We start from the raw sequence: 10,490 nt of genomic DNA, 5'->3' as shown, positions 1-10,490 counted from the left end.
TTGAGTTAGCGTAACCAGGAAGTGGCAAGTGGGTTGCCAGAAAGCGGCTAATTCAATTCAAGCGGCGGTAAAACAAAAACAAATGCTTTAACTATTATCAAAAAAGTTAATTTAGTTTATCTTGATGTTTATCTATGTAAACACTGTTTTGTGAGACGCCGGTGGGGGGTGGCGTGTATTTGAGTTGCTGATATTTATGTCAACAACAGCAAAAAGTTAGCAAAATTGTCTGTCTGCATTCTATGTATGACTGGTGTGGAGACGATTGGTAAGCACAGTAGCTTGTGCCGAGTGCATGCATTAACGTTACCTGTATGTTTTGACTGAAAGAAACCCTGAAAGACAATGGTATAATGTAAAGTTAGAAGCAGTTTCATATTGTATATATATTTGGTTACACGCCTAATATCCTAATGTAATAACTCATCAAATTAGTCGTATAGGACTTTTTTGTTGCCAAGTAGCTCCAACTGGATCTGTCATTGCCATGTTCATTGCCATGTTTTCTCTTGATCAAATGATCAGTTTATGCGCATAGAAATATACAATTTGATTATGAATTGTGATATCTTTGTTTTTCCACCATCAAAACCAGCCATTTAAGATACTGACTACAAGAGCTCGTTATTAATGTTATAGGTTATGGCGGATGGAGAGTTGTGCTTGATAGACAAGAACATATCAAGGTAATCCCAACTCCACTTGCTTCCCTACACGTTTCCAATTATTTATTGAAACTCCAGTAGCTTAAAATATAAACAAGGCCACTGGTCTTTAACTCTTCCCCACCCTCATCTTCGAGTTCTATTTTATTTTTTTAAAGTTTGTTGGAGGTCCCGTTGAGCAGCAGTGTTACGTCACTGAATCTTCACTGTAACAGAATATCGAGGCTAGAGGGCTTGACGTCGGCTTGGCGTCTCCGACACTTGGACTTGTCATCCAATCACATTACTCGTATTGAGGGACTTGGCTCCCTTACCTCATTGAGAACCCTAAACTTGTCCTGCAACCTCATCACAAAAGTTGAAGGTGAGCTTCAGATGACCTAATTTACTTCAGAAGTTGAGAACTTTCCCCCACTGTGTGTAGTATTAACACCCTTTCTTGCTGTAACACAGGACTTAATGGACTAGTGAACTTGACTAGATTAAATGTATCCTACAATCACATAAGTGACCTCACAGGTGGGTGATGACTCTATCTTACCATTGGTTAACATTTATGACATGAATTTAAAACAAACATTTCAAAACATCATATATAGCACATCCAGGTGTTACATTTAATGCATAAGCACTTTAAATCTACAGGCTTACTGTACCTTCATGGGGCCGAATACAAGCTGAAACACCTCAGTCTCCACAGCAACCGCCTGGGCAGCATCAACCAGGTGCTGCAGTGCATGCTGGGACTGCTGAGCTTGAGGGAGATCTCGTTGTGTGTGGATGGCAAAGATAACCCTCTTTGCAGTTCACCATGTAAGACTGCGCTCTAAATGATTTATAGTTCTCTTGTCATTTTAGATCTTTGTTGTGTTGTCAGGCCAAATAGTGTCCTAGGGCCAAATAGTGTCCTACCTGACGTCACTTTGCCGTTCCGAAGCAAGGACGCGTCCGTCGCTATGCCGACCTTAAACGGCATTGTGACGTCAGGTAGGACACTACTTGGCCCTAGGACACTATTTGGCCTGACAGTGTATCTGTGATTATTATGTGAGTGTGTTCTCTTTTGTCAGGTTACAGGGAGATGGTGTTCCAGGCCCTGCCTCAGATCTCTAGCCTGGACAGGGTGGACCGGCTTGGAAACCACACTTCTTTAGGAGAGGACTGTCCTATCGATATCCCTGGTCTGGATGACTACGTGGACTTCTTACTATCCTCAGACACCAGTGCTAATGACCTGGTAATAATGGATGTTGGTATTTCAAAAGAAAAAAAAGCTGCCTAAAAAAATAAATAATCATAATTGAAAAAGAAAAAAAAAAGCACACTTTGTATGTTATACTAGGTTGGCATGAAATCTAAGAGGATAACCTCTGTTATCCATAGGTATACTGTCTGTTTTACAATCTGAGAGGATAACCTCTGTTATCCATAGGTATACTGTCTGTTTTACAATCTGAGAGGATAACCTCTGTTATCCATAGGTATACTGTCTGTTTTACAATCTAAGATGATAACCTCTGTTATCCATAGGTATACTGTCTGTTTTACACCCTCAAGTGTTATCAAGAATTGGAGAAAGGTCTCAGAAAGATCCAATCTGGTCTGACCTTTACAAGTGTCATGCATGCCCATCTAGGCTAGGGGAGACAGAGCTCTCACCACCCCACGTATTAATGAAGTGATGAGCCAGTACCGCCAGCGGGCAGGCCCTGTGGAGCCCACACCACCAACCAGACAAACCGACCCACTACAGGTCAGCCCAGCAGCAGACCCCTACAATGAACAGCGCATTCAGAAACTAGAACAGCAGGTGTCCCAGCTCTTCCACCAGGTGAGCCTGGAACTGTAGAAGACTGGCTGCACCTGTCTACACCATTTACCCACAAGCCCCAGTTTGGTTTGTTCTGGGGATTACCGAAGGTGTTTGTTTTTGGATATTGTTGATCACCCGTGTTAACCCCTATTCAGAAACCTCTGTCTCAGAAACCTACTGGCGATGCCAACAGCAACTCCGCCCCCTCAGTGGAACTAAGGAAGCCCAAGAGGGACATTGACAACACGTCAGAAAGTGACTGTGACAGCGGGAAGGAGAGCCGTCGAGGCCCCAGGATGGCGGCAGCCCAGCAGAGGAGAGGCAGAGCCACAGTGAAGAGGCCCGTTAAGGAGGCCGGGGCCAGGAGAACACACAGGTGGAGGCGTTGTCTGTCTTCCATGTGCCAATCTACACTTAATGCAGTCACTGGGTACTAAGACTACAAACACAAGACATGGGTTAAGGCTAATACTGTACACTTAAATTACATGATAAGCATTATAACCTGTCATTTTATGATTATGATATGCAAAAAAAAAATATATATAATTATACCATACAAAATGTACAAAAGGGCATCTTGTCCTCTGTCTAAATAGTTCCCAAACAATATTGCCCATAAATGCTCATATATTGGCAATATACCGTTTTACTGTCAGGATGACGGTATCTTAGGGTTAGAGGATATACAGAGCCTCTCTTCTTTGCCTTGTTTACGAGCCAACAGCCTAATGAGTACCTGGGTGATATAATGAGTTCCCCTGATCCTCAGTAGGTTGGCCCATCCATCTCTCCCTCCCACCCATGGTTTAAACTCTCCTCCTCTACTCCTTCAGATTACAGCTGTCATCACTTACATGTGATAGATGACACCCGAGCCTGGCTCTGCCCCCTCATCTTACTTCATCAGCTTCTCCTGACACCTGCTTTGACTCACCCTCATTTTGTTTTGGCAGTCTCTGATGCCCTCGTGGAAGACACGGTGGTGTGAAAAGTTTGCCGGTCCACAGAATAACTTTTTCGAGACTAATTTAGAAACCTTGCAAAGCAAGACGGTTAATCGGAGAATACGCCCTTTTTTTTCTCTCTTTTTATTTTATTTTTACGATGTCACTTTTTCAGCTGTTTCAAATAAACCGTTTTTTTTTTTTTACACGCGCAGCGACCCAGAGAGACGGAAAGGCAGAGGTTCAAAGTGTGCAGCAGGCACCTGGAGGAAGGCGGGAGGCCCATGTGCTGCCCCGGGCCCTGCAGACATGGTGGGGCCAGCCAGGAAGGGCCTCAACCCTCCCAGAGCCCCGGGGGACAGGAGCAGCAGGTCCACTGGGGAGGAGGAGACCTACAGGGTAAGGACCATGATGGACTAGGACTCATGCATCACTGGCTCTAGGGCATTGAACCCACATGGATACGATGAGTTAGCACGTTCTCCAAATATTGCCCACGGTGACAGTTTGATGACGTTTGAGGTTTTAGTAGTAATATTTGTACATTTTGGTCAAAGTCAATCTTCATATCATCAAATTATTTACTTTGTTGCATATAAAAAACATGAACAGACGTGTCTTTAAGTCCATCAGGACTCATTGCTGTTGGCCATGTACTTGGACTGATTAATAGTGGCAGGAATGTAGTCTCCGTTGTGTGCCAGTTGTGCATGACTCTGTGATTGTGTAATAGATTCTGTGTGTGTCTGTGCAGTGTGTGTTTTGTGTCTCCTCTAGTTACATTTGATCTATTTGAGCAGATGCTTTTATCTAAAGAAACTTAGAAATTGTGCAGAAAGAAAGTACAGCAGAAGATCAAGGATTCTTGTGTGTGTGTGTGTGTGTGTGTGTGTGCCAGGCCATCGTGGAGGAGCGTGACCAGGAGAGGGAGAGGCGCTGGAAGGCAGAGCAGGCTGTCAGGAAGCTGACAGAGCAGATGAAGAGCCTGCAGACACAGGCCAGCGAGGAGAAAGACCTGCAGAGCCTGGCCTTGCACACCACAGACAGGTCACAACACACACACACACACATAGATTCATACACGTGCACACATACACATAAATACATACACACACACACACACACACACAAAGATTCATACACGTGCACACATACACATAAATACATACACACACACACACACACACACAAAGATTCATACACGTGCACACATACACATAAATACATACACACACACACACACACATAGATTCATACACGTGCACACATACACATAAATACATACACACACACACACACACAAAGATTCATACACGTGCCAACATAAACATAAATACACGTACACACATTCTTCTACTCGGTCCTGTACAGCCCATAAAAATATCTGGAACACACTAACCCTGCCACACTAGATGGACCCTAATGCACTAATGGCACATTAAAGTAAATGTACTTCACAGTAGATTTAGAAATTCAGGCTTTCATTTTCCATTACATAAAAGCAACACACCTTCCTAGAAGCTTAGTGCTTGGAGCATTTGCATTGGCAAGAGCTTTCACACCTATCTACAGTGTATCTAGCCTGCGTGCGCCTTGCCATTGAATACTGCAGGGCCTAATTATCCATAATGTAAACCATTCAAAGAGTCTTTGTCACTAAAACAGTGCATCCTTTTGGCAAGTTCTGCGGAGATAGATGGCCGCGCTTTGCTGTGTCCTGATGTACTGCCCTTGTCTTTTTCACCCTCCCAAGATAAATCGTGCTTATGGCAGTCACGGTGACAAGCATATGTCAGTGGTGACGCATGAATCTGTCTTAATTGCCAACTCCACTGCAGCTCCCCGGCCAGCACTAATGACCCTGTCCGCCCCCCACCCCCATCACAGGCTCACTTTGCTCCCTATCTTCCACTCTCTACCTTGTCTAATTGTGTCCATCTTTTGTTCTCTCCCTCTTTGCTTTTCTGTTTGTGCCTATTCCTCTCTCTTTCCCCCCTCTCCTCTCCTCTCATCTCCTCCCCTCCCTTCCCCTCCCTCCCTCTCTCCCTCACTCACTTCCTCCCTCCAGGCTGAAGGAGCTGCTCCTCAGGGAGCGTTCGGAGCGCTCAGGGCTGCAGGCTCGGGTGGAGGAGCTGGAGGAGAGGAGCCAGGGTCTGGCCCTGCAGCTGGAGCAGGCGCGCCAGCAGGAGGACCACCAGCAGAGGGCGCTACGCAGCCTGGAGGACAGCGTGGCCCACAAGGAAGCACTGAGGGCCCGCCAACAGGCTGAGGAGGTAGCTAGCTGGGCAAGAGATGATTTGAATATCAAGATAGGATATTACCTTGATGTCAGATTAGGCCAGTCTATTTTACAATGGTCATAATCGGCCATGATTACGGATAAAGCGTCATGGCTACCAGAAGATTCCTAGCCTCTGACCGGTGAAGTTGACCTTCCAGATGAAGAGACAGCAGGAGTTGGAGAACAAGGCTGCCGCCATGAAGAGAGAGGTGGAGATCCACAAGGCCATGGCCAAGCAGCACAAAGACAAGCAGCAGCAGCTGCATGAACTGCTGGCCTCCAGGGAACAGGTGTACAGGTAAAACTAGTGCTCATGCTAGTTACAGTGCTGCTGCTTTACTAGAGACCCTGTCTGACGCATTAAGGGGCCCGCAGAATTCTTGGGTTGTGTCTCCCAAAGGTTCCAATACAACTAAAATGACACTATCACAATGTAGATTACAGTTTTTTGTACTTAGTTTTGATGTTTATTTTTTCTTCTTCACAGAAAGGATTTGGAGTCCAGGCTGGTGCCGGGTGGGACGGAGTTCCGCGAGGCAGTGGCGAAGGAGGCGGAGTCTGCCGAGCGGAGACACGCCCAGCGGGTGTCGGAGCTGGAGGAGAGACTGGCAGAGGGAAAGCAGCAGTATGCCGCCCTGGAGGACGAGTTCCGCATGGCCCTCACCATCGAGGCCACACGCTTCACTGAGGTCTGTCCAGGCTTCACTGAGGTCTGTCCAGGCTTCACTGAGGTCTGTCCAGGCTACACTGAGGTCTGTGCAGGCTACACTGAGGTCTGTCCAGGCTTCACTGAGGTCTGTCCAGGCTTCACTGAGGTCTGTACAGGCTTCACTGAGGTCTGTGCAGGCTACACTGAGGTCTGTCCAGGCTTCACTGAGGTCTGTCCAGGCTTCACTGAGGTCTGTCCGTACCTCAGCTGAAACACAGTAGCGTCTTTCTGCTAGCGTCGTCTGAGAGGAAAGAGTTTAATCACCCTCTAAAATTGTCGTTGTCAGGGCGCCCCGGTGGCTTACCAGTTGAGAGAGCGTATCATGCAGACTAGGGTTCGATTCCAGCCTGGGCCATTTCCTGTATGTCCATTTCCTGTATGTCCATTTCCTGTATGTCCATTTCCTGTATGTCCATTTCCTGTATGTCCTCTCTTCTACATCTCCTGTCACTCTACACTGAAACTATTCCAATACAGCAGAAAAGCTCTTAAAATAGATCTTAATTGTTGTTTTTTCCAATCACTCTCTTTTGAGAGACTAATGTATGGTACCACCATGCCAATTCTGAAACACTGAACTTTGACCTTAACCACAGTGTTTTTGAGTACCTACAAATTGCTGGTCCAATTGAGACAGACAGGTTTTCTAGATGATCTCCTTGTATAACCTTTGATTGATGAACGTGTAGACATTGATTGATGAAAATGTAAATGCCATGGAAGAAGTTTGCGTACTTTCTGACAAAGACCAAAGTCATCAAGTTTATGGAATGAAAAACATGTGCAGTCAAATCTGACATCTGAACTAACTTTTTGTTGACAATCTTTATTAATTAATGTCATTCAAATGCTGTTTGATATGTATCCTTCCACCCTGACTGGAAAATATAACTAATATATAAATAATTCAACACTAAGATACACTGAATAGACTGAATGGTCCAGGTGAATGGCGAAGAAACGTGGCAGTTGAATAGATTTTGAGCAGGGCCTTGAACACCTTCTCGATCTCCCCTCCACCTCTTTCTCTAGGTGAAGGAGGGATATGATCACCTGAGTGTGGAGGTGTCGGAGGTGAGGGCGGCCCTGGCCCGCTCCCAGCAGAGAGAGAAACAGTCTGGCTCTCTGGTGCAGGATCTCACTGCTATGGTCAAGGAGCAGAAGAATCGCATTGCTGAGCTCATCAAATCCAAGAAGGATGCAATTACCGAGCTCAAGGTATTCATGGGATATGTGGTTTTCCAGGTGGCATTGAGATTGTATTTGTCTTCATTTGCAGGGGGCAAAAGTTAGCAAGCTGTCTGTGTCTTTCCCCTCTTCATGATGAGTCTCAGTGAGAAGTTGAGGGAAAAGCCTCAGGGACTTACGGTGATAAAATATGCCACAGCAGCTAACCATCCATCTGGTTTCCTCTGTCGAGAGTGACCTCTGTCTGTCCCTCTACCTGTCTGTATCTCTGCGTGCCTCTCTCTTTCTCTCCCTTCTGCCTGTCTCTCTCTGTCTGTCTCTCTTTCTCTCCCTCTGCCTGTCTCTCTGTGTCTGTCTCCATGCCTGTCTCACTGCCTGTCCCTGTCTCTGTGCCTCTGCCTGTCTCTGTCTGTCTCCCTCTGCCTGTCTCTGTCTCTCTCCCTCTGCCTGTCTCTGTCTCTCTCCCTCTGCCTGTCTCTGTCTCTCTCCCTCTGCCTGTCTCTGTCTCTCTCCCTCTACCTGTCTCTGTGCCTCTGCCTGTCTCTGTCTCTCTCCCTCTGCCTGTCTCTGTCTCTCTCCCTCTACCTGTCTCTGTGCCTCTGCCTGTCTCCCACCGTCCGTCTGTTTCTCTGTCCCACGGGCCCCCTGGTCACGCTCTGTCCCTCTGCTCTCCCGAGGCTCGCCTGCGCCCCCTGGAGGCAGGGGTGGAGCAGGACCGCCGTCTCAACCTGCAGCTGGAGCTTATGAAGAAGGACAAGTCCCGCCTCCTGGCTCAGCTCAGTGCCCAGGAGTCGGTCATAGACGGCCTGAGGGCCGAGAGGAAGATCTGGGGCCAGGAGCTGGCACAGCAAGGTACCATGGCACCAGTCTGCAGGGCGCCCACAGTATACAGCACTGTTTAACAAATACAGATAATAGATCATGACGTACTCTGTGTTGACTGTAGAGGAGCAAATGTAATGCTACTGCCATCTTGTGGACATCTGAATATACGCAGGCATAACCACAATGACTGGACGGCTTCTTGTTTTGTTGTGTCATGACAGCATGTGGGACGTTAAGGCTCTCTGTCATTCACTTTCACTCACAGCCTTCACGTCTCCTTTATTCTATTCCGAATCGACCCAGTAACCCATCTCTCACACATCCAATCCCGTCCTTGACTCATCCGTGTCTGACTCCTCCCCCTTCTCTCACGCAGGCGCATCATTGGCTCAGGACAGGGGTCGTCTGGAGGCTAAGATCGAGGTGCTGTCCACTGAGTTGGAGTCGCAGAAGAAACAGAACGAACGAGACAACGACGCCCTCAGGATCAAAGCCAAGGTCATCGACGACCAGACGGAGACCATCCGCAAACTCAAAGAGGTAGCTAGCTAGCCCGCTAGCGACGTCAGTGTCATCACTACCGTCAGCCGTGTATTCACTCTTAATCTTTTGTATTCACTCCCCCCCTCTCGCCCTCTCTCCTATCCCTTTCGCCCTCTCTCCTCGCCCTCTCTCCTCCCCCTCTCGCCCTCTCTCCTCTCCCTCTGTCCTCCCTCCTCCCTCTCTCCTCCCCCTCTCTCCTCCCCCTCTCTCCTCCCTCTCTCCTCCCTCCTCCCTCTCTCCTCCCCCTCTCCTCCCCCTCTCGCCCTCTCTCCTCGCCCTCTCTCCTCCCCCTCTCCCCCTCTCTCCTCCCCCTCTCCCCCTCTCTCCTCCCCCTCTCTCCTCCCTCTCTCCTCCCCCTCTCCCCTCTCTCCCTCTCTCCTCCCCCTCTCTCCTCCCCCTCTCTCCTCCCCCTCTCCCCCTCTCTCCCCCCCTCCCTCCCCGTGGGCAGGCTGTGCAGGAGCGGGATGAGCAGGTGCGTCGGCTGCGTGAGGAGAGCGTCCAGGCCCAGAGGAGGTTCCAGCAGCAGCTGGAGGAGGAGACGGGCCCCCTGGTGGAGCTCCGCGACAGGCTGGAGCAACTCAGCCTCCGCAAGGAGGAGCTCAAACAGCAGCTGGAGGATAAGGAGCTGGAGCTAGACGAGGTCAAGAGGGCCTACAGGTGTGTGTGTGTGTGTGTGTGTGAGATGGTTTTTGTGTGTGTGTGAGATGGTTTGTGTGTGTGTGTGAGATTGTGTGTGTGTGTGAGATGGTTTGTGTGTGAGATGGTTTGTGTTAGAAATGGTGTGTGCGTGTGTGTGTGTTTGCATGTGTGTGATTACCATCTCTTGTCTCCCATAGTGCTTCCAATAAGAAGTGGCAGGAGAAGGCAGACCTGCTGACTCGGCTAGAGAGCCAGGTGAAGCGCATGAAAGACAAATTTGACTCTAAAGAAACCCTGCTGCTTGAGGAGAGAGACAAGGCTTCGGAAGCACACAAGTAAGACTTAAGTTACAAAATACTTTTACATCTTTAAATTGCTGACCTAAAGTAAGAATTATTCTTTTCAGCTCAATGTGGAATTGTGTTATTTTCTTGGTCCTCCAGAGCTGTAGTTGAGAAGCTCCATAGCATGGATGATGCGTTTCGAAGGCAGTTGGAGTGTGTGCAGGTGTCCCATCAGACAGAGCTCTTGAGACTGGCCAATGAGAAGCAGAAACAGATTGAACAGGCCAATCAGAGTGTGTTTCAGGTGGAGGAGGAAATGCGACAGCTTCTTGAGGAGACAGAGAGCAGCAAGAAAACCATGGAGGACAAAATGAGACGATTGACCAGTGTGCTGAAAGACTTCTAACCTCAGTTTACATGATTAATTACACACCTGAGGTCGAGAAAGTTGGATTAAACTCATTTAAAGGAATCAATCTTTACCAATATTTGTGAAGTGATAGGTGAATATGAAGTTATAAATTCACCCCTTGTGCCAAGTTTACGTTTTGTAAATATTTTATTAAGTTATTAACAATTGTTTTTATATCATGAAT

The 10,490-nt window shown here is 47.7% G+C and overlaps 1 protein-coding gene across 3 annotated transcripts; it reads left to right on the top strand.

Moving 5' to 3' along the window:
• Positions 1–20: 20 nt before the first annotated feature.
• lrrcc1 (leucine rich repeat and coiled-coil centrosomal protein 1) lies at positions 21–10,486 on the top strand. 3 transcript variants are annotated; one of them, XM_047028500.1, is made up of 20 exons: positions 21–67; positions 640–686; positions 824–1,029; positions 1,119–1,184; positions 1,311–1,478; positions 1,736–1,902; positions 2,302–2,496; positions 2,634–2,854; positions 3,641–3,824; positions 4,324–4,472; positions 5,494–5,698; positions 5,865–6,004; positions 6,194–6,395; positions 6,702–6,776; positions 7,448–7,633; positions 8,281–8,455; positions 8,805–8,968; positions 9,420–9,628; positions 9,808–9,945; positions 10,054–10,486. In XM_047028500.1, exons 2-20 carry the CDS (start codon positions 643–645, stop codon positions 10,298–10,300), a joined length of 3,141 nt encoding a protein of 1,046 aa, XP_046884456.1. In that variant the 5' UTR covers positions 21–67; positions 640–642; the 3' UTR covers positions 10,301–10,486. The 3 variants fall into 3 exon arrangements, with proteins under 3 accessions (XP_046884456.1, XP_046884455.1, XP_046884457.1); XM_047028499.1 differs by having other exon boundaries at positions 31–268; XM_047028501.1 differs by lacking the exon at positions 6,702–6,776 and having other exon boundaries at positions 33–268; positions 10,054–10,476.
• Positions 10,487–10,490: the final 4 nt, after the last annotated feature.

This window comes from Hypomesus transpacificus, chromosome 10 (genome assembly GCF_021917145.1).
Source record: "Hypomesus transpacificus isolate Combined female chromosome 10, fHypTra1, whole genome shotgun sequence".
Classification (NCBI taxonomy): Eukaryota; Metazoa; Chordata; class Actinopteri; order Osmeriformes; family Osmeridae; genus Hypomesus; species Hypomesus transpacificus.
Note: the sequence above shows the minus strand (reverse complement) of the source record. Positions and strands in the feature narration are given on the sequence as shown.

Coding starts and splice junctions, on each gene's coding strand:
- lrrcc1 (XM_047028500.1), top strand. CDS start 643: ATGGCGGATGGAGAGTTGTGCTTGATAGACAAGAACATATCAAG. Junction 5,699..5,864: donor CCCGCCAACAGGCTGAGGAG/GTAGCTAGCTGG, acceptor TTGACCTTCCAG/ATGAAGAGACAGCAGGAGTT. Junction 6,005..6,193: donor TCCAGGGAACAGGTGTACAG/GTAAAACTAGTG, acceptor TCTTCTTCACAG/AAAGGATTTGGAGTCCAGGC.